Genomic DNA, 16,654 nt, shown 5'->3' with positions numbered 1-16,654 from the left:
AACAGCATTGAGGTGAAGTAACCTATAGAACTACAAAGAGAGAGAAAAAAAAAATCGGCATTGACAAATATGGTAATTTATAAGTATCATTTTAATCAGCGTAAAAAAATGGTTCTTACAAAAATGGTTAACAGACACCTTTTCACAGCCATGCGGAAACAGTTTGCAATACTTGGAAACAAAAGACACAAAAATAATACAACCAATATTATGTCCCCAAACATTTGGTTTATTTACAAATTCAAGGTATTGTCTATCAAACCTCGATCACAGCACAAAATGACCAGAAGAAAGAACCTCATGTATCTAGATAGAGATGTACAAACCACATTGCAACCAAATTTCTACCACAAGGGTCAGTGTTTATAATTTCAATACTATATTTTTTTTTTAAACAAATCATTTAGTTATTTGTATCCAAAATAAAACACCAAAACATAACTTAAGCCCCTCCATTCATAATTACAGTTAATGAGGATTATTTCCCCAATAAAATAACTCAATCACTTTATCAAATATATATATAGCACCATGATATATAAGGGTTGAATATAGTGGGGTTGTCACATACAAAAAGAGACCCGTGTTAGTATTCAAAGAACAAACAGACACCTCGTTCTAGATTGACTCCCCGCCCCCTACTTCCACTATACATTTAAGATCCGAAACGTTTGGATAGGTGTAAGCAATATGCCTCAAAATGCCACTAAGCCTATCAAAAGGGCATAATGGAGCTTGTACCATCTTTCTCATACCTATCGAATCCTTTCGGATCTATAGGATACATAGGATTAGTGGCTAGGGGTCGATTTTAGAGTGAGCGGTAGCACGACTAAAGACCATAACAGCAAACCAAGCTCAGTGTTGGTCCACAGAAAGACCGTACAATTTTGCATGCACTTACTCAATTGATCCGGTCCCAAATCAGCCCCTCCCTCCACACACTTCCTGAATCGCCCCTTGTACACCTGAACAAATAGGTGTGAGCCTATAATGGCATCCTGTTCTTTCAGGTCTCTTAGGGGGGATTCAGAGGTGTTGATTTTGGATTGGGCATCTCGGTGACATTCCTACATCCATTTCTAAGAATAAATAGTCATTGTATCACTGAAAAAGAAACCTCTCTCCAAAATGTGATTGTGCATTAGGAATTATTTGGGTTATTTGGAAGGTAGCAGCAAAGTTAGTCTATAAACAGTTGTGTCTTTTTGTTTTTCTAAGATACGTAATTTGATCAGTTAATTGGTTAAGATTACCACAATCGTTTCACGCTTTCTTCATTCTCATCTAGTTCGCCATAGTCTGTGCCAGATCTGATTACTTGAAGTTAACAAAAAAAAACAAATCCTGAACTCCAAACCTTGTTGACATAAGAGGATAGTGACACACTACATTTAATTACTCTGCTGGACATTGTATATACCCTTAATTAATATGAACAACTCAATCTAAAAACCCAGAGAGAGGAAACGGTAGAAACTATTGATCGTACAAGGAAAAGGAACTACACATGGAAACAATAATTGAGGGTAAAAACCTAGCTACACAAAGCATGGCGTCAAACTGAACACTGATCAAGGGGTTCTCAATGCATTGTACATCATTAGGACATGAAGGGTTTATGTCAAATACCTCACCAAATCAACAGAACAATCACAATACAAGAAACCATATCATAAACAGGGGAGAAATCAACATTCAGACATGGGCAAGAAGAGACATTCATTTGTAAAGCAAGTTATTCCATTAAGACTTTCCTTTGAATAACTTTATGCAAAATGTCATTCTGTTTCATTTTGACTGTAATGCACTTCGCTTGACCCTTGCAGCCAAGAAAACACCTTAGAGAAAAATGCAAACATTTCCTGAGAAGTTAATTGTCAACCTTACTGGTATATAGAAAGAGAGATTATAGGTCATTTCCCATCTACTGCAACAATAACTGAGCTCGGTCAACTTTTCTGTACTGTTCTATTTATACATAGTGGGTTCAAATAACATCTATTATATTCTGTTTATAGACCATAGTTCACATAGTTGCCATAGTTATGCAATAGAATGTAGGTCAATTGAAGCAAGTATAATATATCACTTCAGGGTGTTGTAATTCAGCGATCTGACATAGCAAAATACAGAAAACATTATTGCATATTATTCCATTTCGAGGACTACCTCAAAATGTGCTGTTACAAATATCTGTGTTCGGTGTCTAGTCAGACATATGAGGATATCATTATTTTTTATTTGCATATGGTATATCAAGTTGCCCAAACCTGTATCTCAGATTAGAGACATGTTATGATGTCTCTATTTGACTGCCAAGCTCATCAGGAGGTAGTACAACAATATAACATATCACTGCGAGGGAAGAGAGGAAGTCTAGATACAATTGTCACCACTAACTACCAGCTACAATGCACAAGCAGATTCAGGAAGTCAGGAGGATCTCCAACCAATCAGGAATCTAGCAAAAAATGTATGCGGTCTAATTGGTGAATAAAGAAGCCAATGGGAAAGGTTTTCTCCTGCTATAGCCTACTCCAATCAGATCCCATTGGTTTTGTGAACATACACTTACAAAAGGCTATCAACAAAGCAATGCTTAATAAATGGAGACATTAACACCGACAACGTTGTTATCCAGTGACTTGGTTGAATACTTAACCAGTACACATCCATTTGGCTCTGAAATAAAGAATTAGCCATAAACAAGAGGGGGGAATCCCTAATCAAACGGTTTTGCTTACCTCGATGTCGTTCTTGACATGTAGCCTACAATGTTTTATTTCTGATTGACATCATTTTAGGATTAAACTTCGCTCGATTGATAGAAATTCTCCCTCTTTTACGGGACAAGATTTATGAAGAGTTTGCACTTGTTTTCTTAGAAGAAAATAGGTTATGACAAGGAATAAGACATAATGGTTGAGTGTAATAACGAGTATCTAATGTGGTTTAGCTTTGTTTCTGGAGTTGTTTTCCTAGTTAAAAAAACAGACACTAGAGAAGTCTGGTCTTTCTATTCTAAAGCTGCTGCCATGCTAGAGGTAAGGATGGTTCCAACAAGCCAAAGAGACTGGCTGTTTGCTCCTGTAGTGCAATCTGTGACTGTGTTTCCCATTACACACACTAGCATACTACATAGTATGCATAGACAATACTAAGTAGTATGTCAGTATAACCTATTGGGGCACAACCCCCATCTAGTCCTATCACAAGGTTTCAAAACCCACTCAGGCCAAATCACTTTCCTTAATATCTATATAGTTCTATATTGAATAGGTCTCGTCTATGAATATGTATCCTTACTATAATATCCACGCCACTCCCCCAAAGAGCTGTTGATAACAAATCAGCATTTAAGACAAAATAACAACCCTCCAATTTAACAAGTACAAAAACAGAAACGTTACCAAAACTTCAAGTACTATTAGCAAATCAAAGCAAGTCCACCTGGCAAAATAGTTGGAAAAAAGATACCTGTTTTATACAGCTCCCCCCCCCCCCCCCCCTCCTTTCCTCGCTTTCAAGACCGCGTGAAATAAAATCCCTCCTTCCTTAGCTCTCTTACCTGAAAGAAATAAACCAAAGACCTATATATCTGTCACAGTTAGTGCAGGTGTCTGTGTGTGTGTCCCCGAGTTGTGTCAGAGGTCCTGCCTGGCCTACGGCAGGGTGGTGGGAGAGACAGAGTACCCAGAGAACAGGCTTCTGTAGTGGGCATCCAGAGCTCCAAGGCCCCCTGCCTAGATGCATTTATGGAGGAAGACAGAAAGCCACGGTCATATCCAATCCTTCAGGGATGTGGGATTCTGATCAGGTTGTCCAGGTATCTTAGCCCTCTTCCCAGCCAGGGGCTTTAGGAAGTGTCCAGTTACCCGTTGTTTATATGGTATGTCAGTCTCACTGAATGAGTGACTGTCCATCAGGGCTCCAGGGTTTGATGTTGTAGCTGCTCAGAAGTGTTCTTCTCCCCTGGATGGTTTTGGGGAGACCTAAGTAGCTCCCTGTCTTGATTTTGTGGGGTACGGGTTTGGGTTTCAGGGCATGTAGTCACTTAGTGTTTTGCGGTACCAAGTCCCCCAGCAGTATTCTCCCCTGATTGCAGTGTTAGAGGGCCATCTTTTCTGGACAAGGTTTTTTAGAGCTCTCTCTGCCCTGTTGCTCTTGTCTTGGTTTAGGGATGTGTCTTGTCTTAAGTTGGGGGTTGTAGGCAGTGTCTCTCTGGATGTTGGATTTCAGGGGTTTCTATTGTCCAGCTCCCCCTACCCTCCCAGGCTTAGCCCCGGTCCCCTGTCCCCCCTGTCAACAGGGCTCCTGTTTGATGTAGTAGCTGCCAGAGCCGATGCTCTCCTGGTCTGAGACGCCATGGGAGAAGGTGAACTCATCCACCTCAGCCTGTTCCTCCTTAAGACGTAACAGAGACTCTAGAGTGAGGGAGAGAGAGAGAGAGAGAGTTAGCAAAATAGAGGGTTACATAATTTAAATAAATAAATAACAATAATAATATTTTAAAAAATTGTCGAAACCCTGTTCAGCATACCAAGACAGATAATAAATGTTTAACACCAAGACAGAAGAAAATAGCTAAACAACCATTTAAAAAAGATATATATATCTTAGGGGGTAAACAACCATTTTTAGTCACAAAACACTTTTCAGCACAGGAACAGCTATCCTTGTTAATACCTAGCCCTCCATCTGAGCCTGTAGTTCCTGTAATGAAACCAGACTTCTAAAGTATATTATATCACCACTTTTCCTCCTTCCTGCAGATGTCCTGCTCACCTAGTTTATTTATTTATTTTTCACCTTTATTTAACCAGGTAGGCCAGTTGAGACCAAGTTATCATTTGCAACTGCGACCTGGCCAAGATAAAGCAAAGCAGTGCAATACAAACAACAGTCAATAATACAGTAGAACAAAATAAAACAAGAAGTCTATATACAGTGAGTGCAAATGAGGTAAGATAAGGGAGGTAGTAAGGCAATAAATAGGCCACGGTGGCGAAGTAATTACACACTGGAATGGTAGATGTGCAAAAGATGAATGTGCAAGTAGAGATACTAGGGTGCAAAGGAGCAAGATAAATAGAGTATGGTGATGAGGTAGGTAGATAGATGGGCTGTTTACAGAGGAGCTATGTACAGGTGCAGTGATCTGTGAGCTGCTCTGACAGCTGGTGCTCAAAGCTAGTGAGGGAGATATGAGTCTCCAGCTTCAGTGATTTTTGCAGTTCGTTCCAGTCATTGGCAGCAGAGAAGTGGAAGGAAAGACGACCAAAGGAGGAATTGCACCACGAGGTGAGAGGAGAAATTGCCATTTCTCACATTAGTACTTTCACTTCAATAACATGACACAGAAACAAGTGAATAGAACTTGCTTTCATGCAGGTGTATCCAACACACAGCGATCGCCCTGCAGGGTCAGCACCTACAGTGGCTGAGGACTGACCCCTGTTAGCACCCTCTGTCTGTGTGGAGGTCTCAGTGGTTATTTATTGGCAGTGTTACCTGGTTTGTGGGTGTGATGGTGGTGGTGGTAGTGGTGGTGGGTGCGGGACCGGGGGGCCAGAGTGGGGCCCTGGTTGGAGTAAGGGGGCGGACTCTGCTCTTCGTCCTCCCCTGATAGGCTCCTCCTCCTGCCTGCCTGACTGAAGAGCCGACGACCAACCGGAACCTTCCGCTCTAGACACCAAGTTAGACTCAGGTAAGCTACTAAGGGTGCTTTCAGGTTGCTACCGCTCCCAACAGTGTAGATTTGAATGTTCGGTGGCATAGGGTTACTTTATATGTATTTTGAATAATAAAATAAATGCTAACTTATTAACTAATTAATTACAGATCCTATTGTGTGTGTATATAAAAGGTAAATGGCCTAGATAATCACATGATGTAATAAATTATATAGCATGTACAGTTGAAGTCGGAAGTTTACATACACCTTAGCCAAATACATTTAAAATCAGTTTTTCACAATTCCTGACATTTAATCCTGTTAAAAATTCCCTGTCTTAGGTCAGTTAGGATCACCACTTTATTTTAAGAATGTGAAATGTCAGAATAATAATAGAGAGAATGATTTATTTCAGCTTTTATTTCTTTCATCACATTCCCAGTGGGTCAGAAGTTTACATACACTCAATTAGTAATTGGTAGCATTGCCTTTAAACTGTTTAACCTGGGTCAAATGTTTCGGATAGCCGTCCACAAGCTTCCCACAATAAGTTGGGTGAATTTTGGCCCATTTCTTCTGACAGAGCTGGTGTAACTGAGTCAGGTTTGTAGGCCTTCTTGCCACTGTGCTTTTTCAGTTTTGCCCACAAATTTTCTATAGGATTGAGGTCAGGGCTTTGTGATGGCCAGTCCTATAACTTGACTTTGTTGTCCTTAAGCAACTTTGCCACAACTTTGGAAGTATGCTTGGGGTCAATGTCCATTTGGAAGACCCATTTGCGACCAAGCTTTAACTTCCTGACTGATGTCTTGAGATTTTGCTTCAATATATCCACATCATTTTCTGTCCTCATGATGTCATCTATTTTGTTGAAGTGAACCAGTCTCTCCTGCAGCAAAGCACCCCCACAACATGATGCTGCCACCCCCGTACTTCACGATTGGGATGACGTTCTTCGGCTTGCAAGCCTCCCCCTTTTTCCTCCAAACATAACGATGGTCATTATGGCCAAACAGTTCTATTTTTGTTTCTTCAGATCAGAGAACATTTCTCCAAAAAGTACGAACTTCGTTTTTTTTCATGGCGGTGTTGGAGCAGTGGCTTCTTCCTTGCTGAGCGGCCTTTCAGGTTATGTCGATATAGGACTCGTTTTACTGTGGATATAAATACTTTTGTACCCGTTTCCTCCAGCATCTTCACAAGGTCCTTTGTTGTTGTTCTGGGATTGACTTGCACTTTTCGAACCAAAGTATGTTAATATATAGGAAACAGATTGTATCTCCTTCCTGAGCGGTATGACGGCTGCGTGATCCCATGGTGTTTATACTTGCGTACTAATTTTTATACAGATGAACGTGGCACCTTCAGGCATTTGGAAATTGCTCCCAAGGATGAACCAGACTTGTACAATTTCTTTTCTGAGGTCTTGGCTGATTTCTTTTGATTTTCTCATGTCAAGCAAAGAGGCACTGAGTTTGAAGGTAGGCCTTGAAATACATCCACAGGTACACCTCCATTGACTCAAATGATGTCAAATAGCCTATCAGTAGCTTCTAAAGCCATACCATTATTTTCTGGAATGTTCCAAGCTGTTTAAAGGCACAGTCAACTTAGTGTTTGCAAACTTCTGAAACACTGGAATTGTGATACAGTGAATTATAAGTGAAATAATCTGTCTGTAAACAAGTGTTGGAAAAATGACTTGTGTCATGCACAAAGTAGATGTCCTAACTGACTTTCCAAAACTACAGTTTGTTCACAAGTTTTAATGACTCCAACCTAAGTGTATGTAAACTTCTGACTTCATGTACATGTTCAAGTTATTTTATTCTGTTTAAATACAATATTTCAAAAACACCAATCATGTTTCAAACGGTTCAGAAGACGGTTCTGATTTATTTATTTTATTTTATTTATCCGTTATTTTACCAGGTAAGTTGACTGAGAACACGTTCTCATTTACAGCAACGACCTGGGGAATAGTTACAGGGGAGAGGAGGGGGATGAATGAGCCAATTGTAAACTGGGGATTATTAGTTGACCGTGATGGTTTGAGGGCCAGATTGGGAATTTAGCCAGGACACCGGGGTTAACACCCCTACTCTTACGACAAGTGCCATGGGATCTTTAATGACCTCAGAGAGTCAGGACACTCGTTTAACTTCCCACCTGAAAGACAGCACCCTACACAGGGCAGTGTCCCCAATCACTGCCCTGGGGTATTGGGATATTTTTTAGACCAGAGGAAAGAGTGCCTCCTACTGGCCCTCCAACACCACTTCCAGCAGCACCTGGTCTCCCATCCAGGGACTGACCAGGACCAATCCTGCTTAGCTTCAGAAGCAAGCCAGCAGTGGTATGCAGGGTGGTATGCTGCTGTGAAATGTTCTAACACATGGTCTGAATACACCCAAGGTAAGCCAGACTCAAGTAAACCAGCTAGCGTGGTGTGTGACCACATGTCTACACATAGCCCTGCTAAACCACTTCCTAAGATGTGGACTAAGCTGTGCTTGGAACAAAGAGGTAGACAGATGGCTCTAGATGGATAGAACCAGTTTCAGCATGGACATTGCCATCGAGGCCTTCCACCAGTGGCCAACTGGGTGGGGATTCCTATGGGTTGGGAGTAATCAGCCAAAGATCAGAGCATTGCCTCCTTCAAATTGGTTTGAAAATGGCTTTAAGCTATATCACTGCCATTTAGTGGCCACAAATGAATAACACACAAGAAGACTCCAACACAGCAGGGGACGATAAATCAAAAACATTATCTTTATGCTTTTTCAAACACAACAGAATAACATTCACTACTTTAAAATGGAGAGAGCCCCAATGGCACTGCCTATGTTGTCACGGACACCATAATGGCACAGACAGAAAGATAAGTTATATTTTTTATCTCTGTGGTTTGGACCATCACACCCAGTGTTACAACACCCTCGCCACCTTTTTGGCACTCGCCCAGAGTACCACAGCTTCCTGTTATGGGACTCATGGCAACCAATCAGATCCCAAAGAACAGACAAGAAAGAAAAAACAAAACATTAACAGAAATTCTAAGCTAGATAGATTTCCCCCCACAGTGGAGGCTGGTGGGAGGCACTTTGGGAGGACAGAGTCATTGCAATGGCTGGAATGGAATCAGTGGAACAGTATCAAACACACGGAACCCATGTTGACTCCATTCCAATGAATCCATTCCAGCCATTATTACAATGAGCCCATCCTTCTATAGATCCTCCCACCAGCCTCCACTGGTGTGGACCAGGGAAAGAGGGAAGCGAGTGATGATGAAAGAGAAGAGAACTCACTTTTCTTTTGTCCTTTGTATTGTTGGGCTTTCTTCTTGTGCTTAGGTACAGCTGCTGGGATTTCTCTGGCCACTGAAATGACAGAAAATAGAGGAGCAAATAAACAGTGGCCTATTGTTTTACACAAATGTTTCTGCCTGTTATTTTGGGACTCCAATCGCATGTTATCAGGTAATTGGTCACGTATTAGCTGGAACTTAATCCAATCCATCAATGAGAGCCTAAGTGGTAGTTGTTTGGTTTATGTGTTACATGGTGTGTTAGTGTGTTACATGTTAGTGTGTTACATGTTGGTGTGTTACATGTTAGTGTGTTACGTGTTGGTGTGTTACATGTTAGTGTGTTACATGTTAGTGTGTTACATGTTCCTGTGTTACATGTTGGTGTGTTAGTGTGTTGCATGTTGGTGTGTTAGTGTGTTGCATGTTAGTGTGTTACATGTTGGTGTGTTACATGTTAGTGTGTTACATGTTAGTGTGTTACATGTTAGTGTGTTACATGTTAGTGTGTTACATGTTCCTGTGTTACATGTTGGTGTGTTAGTGTGTTACATGTTGGTGTGTTACATGTTGGTGTGTTACATGTTGATGTGTTACACGTTGGTGTGTTGCATGTTAGTGTGTTACATGTTGGTGTGTTAGTGTGTTACATGTTGGTGTGTTACATGTTGGTGTGTTACATGTTAGTGTGTTACATGTTGGTGTGTTACATGTTAGTGTGTTACGTGTTGGTGTGTTACGTGTTGGTGTGTTACATGTTAGTGTGTTACATGTTAGTGTGTTACATGTTCCTGTGTTGCATGTTGGTGTGTTAGTGTGTTGCATGTTAGTGTGTTACATGTTGGTGTGTTACATGTTAGTGTGTTACATGTTCCTGTGTTACATGTTGGTGTGTTAGTGTGTTACATGTTGGTGTGTTACATGTTGGTGTGTTACATGTTGGTGTGTTACACGTTGGTGTGTTGCATGTTAGTGTGTTACATGTTGGTGTGTTACATGTTGGTGTGTTAGTGTGTTACATGTTGGTGTGTTACGTGTTGGTGTGTTACATGTTGGTGTGTTAGTGTGTTACATGTTGGTGTGTTAGTGTGTTACATGTTGGTGTGTTAGTGTGTTACATGTTGGTGTGTTAGTGTGTTACATGTTGGTGTGTTACATGTTGGTGTGTTAAATGTTGGTGTGTTACATGTTGGTGTGTTACATGTTGGTGTGTTACATGTTGGTGTGTTACATGTTAGTGTGTTACATGTTGGTGTGTTACATGTTGGTGTGTTACATGTTGGTGTGTTACATGTTGGTGTGTTGCATGTTAGTGTGTTACATGTTGGTGTGTTACATGTTGGTGTGTTAGTGTGTTACATGTTGGTGTGTTACATGTTGGTGTGTTACATGTTGGTGTGTTAGTGTGTTACATGTTGGTGTGTTAGTGTGTTACATGTTGGTGTGTTACATGTTGGTGTGTTACATGTTGGTGTGTTAGTGTGTTACATGTTGGTGTGTTAGTGTGTTACATGTTGGTGTGTTACATGTTGGTGTGTTGCATGTTAGTGTATTACATGTTGGTGTGTTAGTGTGTTACATGTTGGTGTGTTACATGTTGGTGTGTTAGTGTGTTACATGTTGGTGTGTTAGTGTGTTACATGTTGGTGTGTTAGTGTGTTACATGTTGGTGTGTTAGTGTGTTACATGTTGGTGTGTTACATGTTGGTGTGTTAGTGTGTTACATGTTGGTGTGTTACATGTTGGTGTGTTACATGTTAGTGTGTTACATGTTAGTGTGTTACATGTTAGTGTGTTATATTTGGGTAGAACTGTGGTGTTTGATCTCACTCTGTGCGGCGGGGGGCTGTAGCTGGTATCCGGTCAGCTGACACCAGCCCACGGGGTAGAGGTCAGACGACTGACAGTCCACCCATTGGTCGTACTCGTCCTCCCAGCCGTCAAAGTGGATGCGCAACAGGCGGTGGACGATCCGAGTCACAGTGGCAACACACACCAACCTGGGCTCCATCAGGTCCACGGCCTCCAGCTTCATACCCTGACGGAACCCGTGATTTGGAACATCCTGGGCAGGGGCAACAAGATGGCGGAGGCAAAGACGAGAGACATTTTTATGTTCGTGGTCAATACAGTGTTTTTTCCATAACAATTTTTGAAAAATGTATTACATCAAACATGTATGTTAGCGAAAAATAGATAAATCATTTGCCTTGTTGGTAATGCCTGCTTGTAGTCGTTTTATTTTGAAGTATCATTTTCATGTGATCATAAAAAGACAGAACCACAGGACTGCGCTAACCAACAAAACAACACAGCCACGATGTCAGGAATCAGTCCTACCTTGTTAAAGAGCTTCACAGGAGCGGCTATTGAACTTGTTTCTCTGAGGTAGTCAAACCATTTAAATGGCAGTTTAGTGTACCCTGTGGGCAGAGTCAGTGGTAAGGCTGGGTTAACACATAACCCTTGACCAGAGAGGCCAAAGAGGAAGAGGAACAAGAGCTACCTTCAACAACTGGGACAAAGAGACTATCTCAATAAGACTATCCTTAATTAAATAAACAACGGTTGAAAAAAATAAAATACCTGAGTGAGGGAATGTTGCAGTCTGTAAAAGAAGGAAAAGAAAGATGGGGTAAGAAGTGTACCTCTAGGGTGTGTGAGTTCGATGTTGTTGATTTCACAGAAGCCGGCAGGGAAGATGGAGGGAGAGGTGGAGTGGTAGCAGAACCAGTCTGAGCCGTCCGTCACCTCCGACCCGTCGACACCGATCATGAGGTACCCGTCTGCCAACACCTGAAACAGACAGCAAACATCAATCTAAGAAGTATACAACTCAAAACCTTAACAGGTGACCGGGGACTGAAAGTAAGTAGAGGGAAACCCCAATCCAGGGGAGCCAACAGCGGAGTAGTATGACCCTTGAATTCTACCATGGAAACGACCCAAACTGTTGCCATGCCTTTATTACAGTGGCTACATAGAAAGCGGAGAAGTGAGACAGTTACCTTTCTTACAGTGGCTACACTTATAGCTGAGAGGTTTAGAGGGTCGATGGCCTCTAGTTTCATCCTGTCCCTGAACCATTCACCATTCTGGTCCACGTCTTTCACCTGAGGAGATATCACAGATTCATTCATCATTCTGGATCCGTACATTGGAAAAACAATCAATACAAACCACAGAGGCACAAAGACTTGGGGCATTGTAAACATGTGGTGTATTTACATTACCGTGGCAAACAGCTGGGCGGGGGCATCCATTTGACCATCGATTTTCTTTGACACATCTGGGAAACAAACATTGTCAGCAGAGTCCGAAAACAAACACATTGGACTAACTACCTACCTAGGCCTAACTCACTAACAAATTAACTACCCAAAACCAACTAACTTGACTGACCGGATCGTTTGAAGCGGTGTCCGATGCTCCGGGACCATCCGATGGAGTGTATGAGCGGGGAGTACATGTGACACCAGAAGTCGTCAGAGCCCTCTTCGTAGACGAGCCTCAGCCGTCCCCCAATCACCTGCTCCACCAGGGCAACCCGTGTCCGGCACAGGTGAGACTTATCCACCACCTCCACACGCATCAGCTTCTTAAAGGGGAACTGCATGTTCTCATGGACCTGGGTAGAGAGGGGGGAATGAAAGGAAGTGCTATGAGTGGGTGCTTTTAGAGAACTAGGGAGAGTTTAAGCCATCGTCCTTACCAGTGTTTACATCTTGCAGCTCAATATGATGAAATCTTACCTTGGTGGCAAAGTCTGGTGGTAGCGTTTTGGCTCCAGTGAGACGCTTCACAAGGAAAGCTCTCCAGTTAGAGTACTTTAGCTGTATCGCTGAGAGAGAAACCAGAAACATAATCCATCATCAGTCTATCAATCTGTTTTCCATCTTCTGTTAAGATCAAGGCCTGTTAAAAGGCCCGTTAAAAGCATGTTAAAGGCCTGTTAAAAAGGCATGGTAAAAGGCATATTAAAAGGCATGTTAAAGGCCTGTTGAAAAGGCCTGTTAAAAGCATGTTAAAGGCCTGTTAAAAGGCCTGTTAAAAAGGCCTGGTAAAAAGGCCTGGTAAAAAGGCCTGGTAAAAGCATGTTAAAGGCCTGTTAAAAGGCATATTAAAAAGGCCTGGTAAAAGCATGTTAAAGGCCTGTTAAAAGGCATATTAAAAAGGCCTGGTAAAAGCATGTTAAAGGCCTGTTAAAAGGCATATTAAAAAGGCCTGGTAAAAGCATGTTAAAGGCCTGTTAAAAGGCATATTAAAAAGGCCTGTTAAAAAGGCCTGGTAAAAAGGCCTGGTAAAAGCATATTAAAGGCCTGTTAAAAAGGCCTGGTAAAAGCATGTTAAAGGCATGTTAAAAAGACCTGGTAAAAGGCATGTTCAAGGCCTGTTAAAAAGGCATGTTAAAGGCCTGGTAAAAGGCATGTTAAAAAGGCCTGTTAAAGGCCTGTTGAAAAAGGAAGCGTATTACTATGACCATGATTATGGAATGCTGTTTACATTTGGGAGGTACGAGGGGTTTCCCGCTGGATGCGCACCACCCGACGTGGTGAATCTCTGGAACACAGAGGTTACACCAGAAGTCCCTGCTGGTGTCGTTGTCAAAACCCTCGTACCGCAGCAGGGCCTTGAACCCTGGGGAAGAGAACAGAAACAGTAAGAGCCTTTCATGGGACATCTTTACAACCCCATTACTGTGCATTCTTCAAATAAATATTAAGAACAGTCTGCTCGTTATGGCAACAAAATAAATCAATAATACTTTCAAAATGTTACGAATTGTTTTGTTACACGGATAAAAATCCTTCAAGTGGTTAGCTGTGTTCTTACCTGACAGTTTGACGATCCCTGCTACCCAGTAGACTTTAGTAGAGAGGTTAGTATCGGAGTTGAGCACCTCGACTATCACTCCTTCAGCTAGGTCTCCCCAGCACGTACCCATAGGGACCTGAGACACCGAGAAATAACTAAATGTTACATAAGTTCATAACATATCCCACAAGGTACACTTGTGTTGATCAAAACCAGGTAGATTTACAGATATAGAACCTTAGCATCTGCAATAGACTTCACTACAGGACCATTTGAACGCCTAGCTGTTGTTTAAACGTACGTGCTTGAAGCAGCTGACTGGTGCTCCAACCAAGTTATTGCTACATATGTACCGCCCCCAGTCAAAGCCTTCAACAGGAACCACTGTTGGGGAGAAGGAACAAGGTCAACATTAACTTCACTACACTGGGTCAGGACAGAGAATGTGTGTTCTTATGACTAAAACCATCTTCCATTCAAGGCCATTCTTCTGCATAACAACAATATGAGAGATTGTGTGTTCTGACTATAATATAATATATGCCATTTAGCAGAAGCTTTCAACCAAAGCGACTTAGTCATGCATGCATACATTTTACATATAGACGGTCCCAGTATCCTGGCTTTGAAGTGCCATGCTCTACCAACTGAACTACAGGTGGACTCGCCTGCTTTTGACTTAGCCTGGTTCTGTTGTTGTTGACTTGCTTGGTACTGGGCGTAAGCTGCCAACTTCGCCATGAGAGGCTGTTTCTGTAACACCTTGGCCTTTTTCGTAGGTGGTTTACCCTTTAGTAAAAAGCACAAAACATTAACAGTGAGATTAGATTGAAGAAACAAAATATGCCCACACTTTCTACTGGTTATGTTCTCTTGCATTTCCAAAGGAAATAGAAGATGTTGTTCTAATTCTACTATCTGGCTACAACAAATAACATACAGAACATAGTATGGGATTATAAGGTTACCTGGAGTCGAGCCAAGATGCTGGCTTTTTTAGAGTTGGAGGAGTAACTTCTAGAGCAGGAGACGCTGCAGAAGCGTTTAGTCTTGGAGTAGAAGGCGTCTCGCACTCCGACCATCCCACACATCTCACATGTGGCTGGAAAACAAGGCAACACATTAACATTTCCTGGAAACTCAGAATAAAGCAGGAAATTCCAATTCATTCAAAGCAATGTAGTCTTCTTTCATAAGTTATTTTTCTCAACTATATTGTATGAAATGACAGGATAACTATGACAGCAGCAGGCCGGGATCTATGTCAATCACAGGCAGCCACTTAATTCACTCGCTCAACCGGTTTTGTGCAATCACCCCAGAGACACTGACTGACCCATAGGATTCTTAACTGATTTATATCTATGGATTCTATATCAATGTTTCCCTGTACTGACCCATGCCGGTCTTGCCGTCGGGATAGGTGTAGACCTGTCCATTGTTTTTGATGATGGGCAGGCTGGCGGGGATGGAGGGCACCTCGTCCTCACTGTCATCTGAGCTGGAGCTACTGGTGCTCTCCTCACTGCAGCTGTCGTACCGGTCAAACATCCCAAACGAGTCCTGGCGCTTACGCTCCGAACGCGGGGTGCGTTCAGCCTGGAAGGAGCAGAGAGAGGGAACGCATGACGCCCTACTGACACAATTGTACAGTGAGGGGGATATAATATAATTTATTGACACTTGTTTTTCTTTCAACAAGTGAATAATCACAAATAACATGTTTTATTATGGCATATTAGTCCTAATAGAAGATTGGTATACTTGGAAACGGTGTACGGTAAACAATGTGATACAACAGCCACGCTGATATGTAGCAGATATAACTACCATGGCTACGCATATGTACATGGCTACAGATGAGATGAGAAACATCCATACCAAGTATACAGTTACTAGCATCGGATAGCAAAATGTAACTGAGCAATAACTGAGTCTTACATATATATATATAGAATACAATACCAGTTTCCTTGCTATATAATCACAAAGCCGCCTAAGAGTGTTAATTTATTTACCACCTCTGCATATAATAGTAGCTGGTAGCTAACGCTCGCTTGCTAACTTAGCTGTCTGGAGAAAACACCTAAACGATCCTTTCTCCCTCATCTTAATCACACTAACGTTACTGGCTAGCTAGCTATTTATGTTATCGTTAACACTTAGCTAGCTAACATTGTTAAAAAGGATTGTGCGGAATGAATGTGAGCGACATGGCCTGGGCCTTAGCTAGCAAACCTGTTATTCCAGTTCTAGCGTTAGTTACTTGGCTAGCTGACCTAGCGTCTGTTACAAGACACCGCTTGCAATAAATTATTTAAATGGCTACTCATTTAGCATGTAAAAACCGAAGTATTCACATATTCACTTTCCAATAAAATAAGGGCTGTTGGATATTGCTATTTTGTGGTTGAGGGGATTCAATCAGTTGTTACTACAATCCGATAACGAAAGGGAGGCGCTAGCTAAGGCTAAAGTTAGCAAGCTTGCTACAAAACAAATCGGATATGGACGGACCACATCGGGAAAATTAACTCACCAAATCCCTTGTGTTCTCCATCAGCCCTTCATATAGTTAGTATTTTATTGGCTCAATTAGAATAGTAAACCCCCCAAAGTAGGGGGTTTAATAGCTTGAAAAAGCTAAACTCAGAGCCCCGAAAGGAACTCAAGCAGGATAGTATCAACAAAAATACAATGTATCAAATGAGCATGCGCGTTCAGAACCCACTTTGCTGTGATTGGTCAGTGCTGAACGACCACACAGAAACAAAACAATTGTGTAAATAGTCCACCCTACTTTCATTCAATGTAATTGACTAATATCACAATTTTCGATTGTAAAAGTA

General features: G+C 41.7%; 1 protein-coding gene across 2 annotated transcripts; it reads right to left on the bottom strand.

The window, feature by feature from the left end:
• Positions 1–72: 72 nt before the first annotated feature.
• Positions 73–16,504, bottom strand: mbtd1 (mbt domain containing 1). Of its 2 annotated transcripts, XM_020453433.2 has the most exons (17): positions 16,345–16,504; positions 15,203–15,404; positions 14,774–14,907; positions 14,474–14,594; positions 14,107–14,189; positions 13,824–13,941; positions 13,494–13,628; positions 12,743–12,831; positions 12,393–12,618; positions 12,224–12,279; positions 11,999–12,103; positions 11,639–11,786; positions 11,331–11,413; positions 10,821–11,055; positions 8,992–9,063; positions 5,515–5,688; positions 73–4,427 (listed from the first exon to the last, which is right to left on the bottom strand). In XM_020453433.2, the coding sequence occupies exons 1-17, from the start codon at positions 16,363–16,365 to the stop codon at positions 4,306–4,308; spliced, it is 2,124 nt and encodes a 707-aa protein (XP_020309022.1). In that variant the 5' UTR covers positions 16,366–16,504; the 3' UTR covers positions 73–4,305. The 2 variants fall into 2 exon arrangements, with proteins under 2 accessions (XP_020309022.1, XP_020309023.1); XM_020453434.2 differs by lacking the exon at positions 5,515–5,688.
• Between the last annotated feature and the right edge of the window lie 150 nt (positions 16,505–16,654).

The sequence above is a fragment of the Oncorhynchus kisutch genome, linkage group LG20 (assembly GCF_002021735.2).
Source record: "Oncorhynchus kisutch isolate 150728-3 linkage group LG20, Okis_V2, whole genome shotgun sequence".
NCBI lineage: Eukaryota > Metazoa > Chordata > Actinopteri > Salmoniformes > Salmonidae > Oncorhynchus > Oncorhynchus kisutch.
This window is presented reverse-complemented; position numbering and strand designations above follow the sequence as displayed.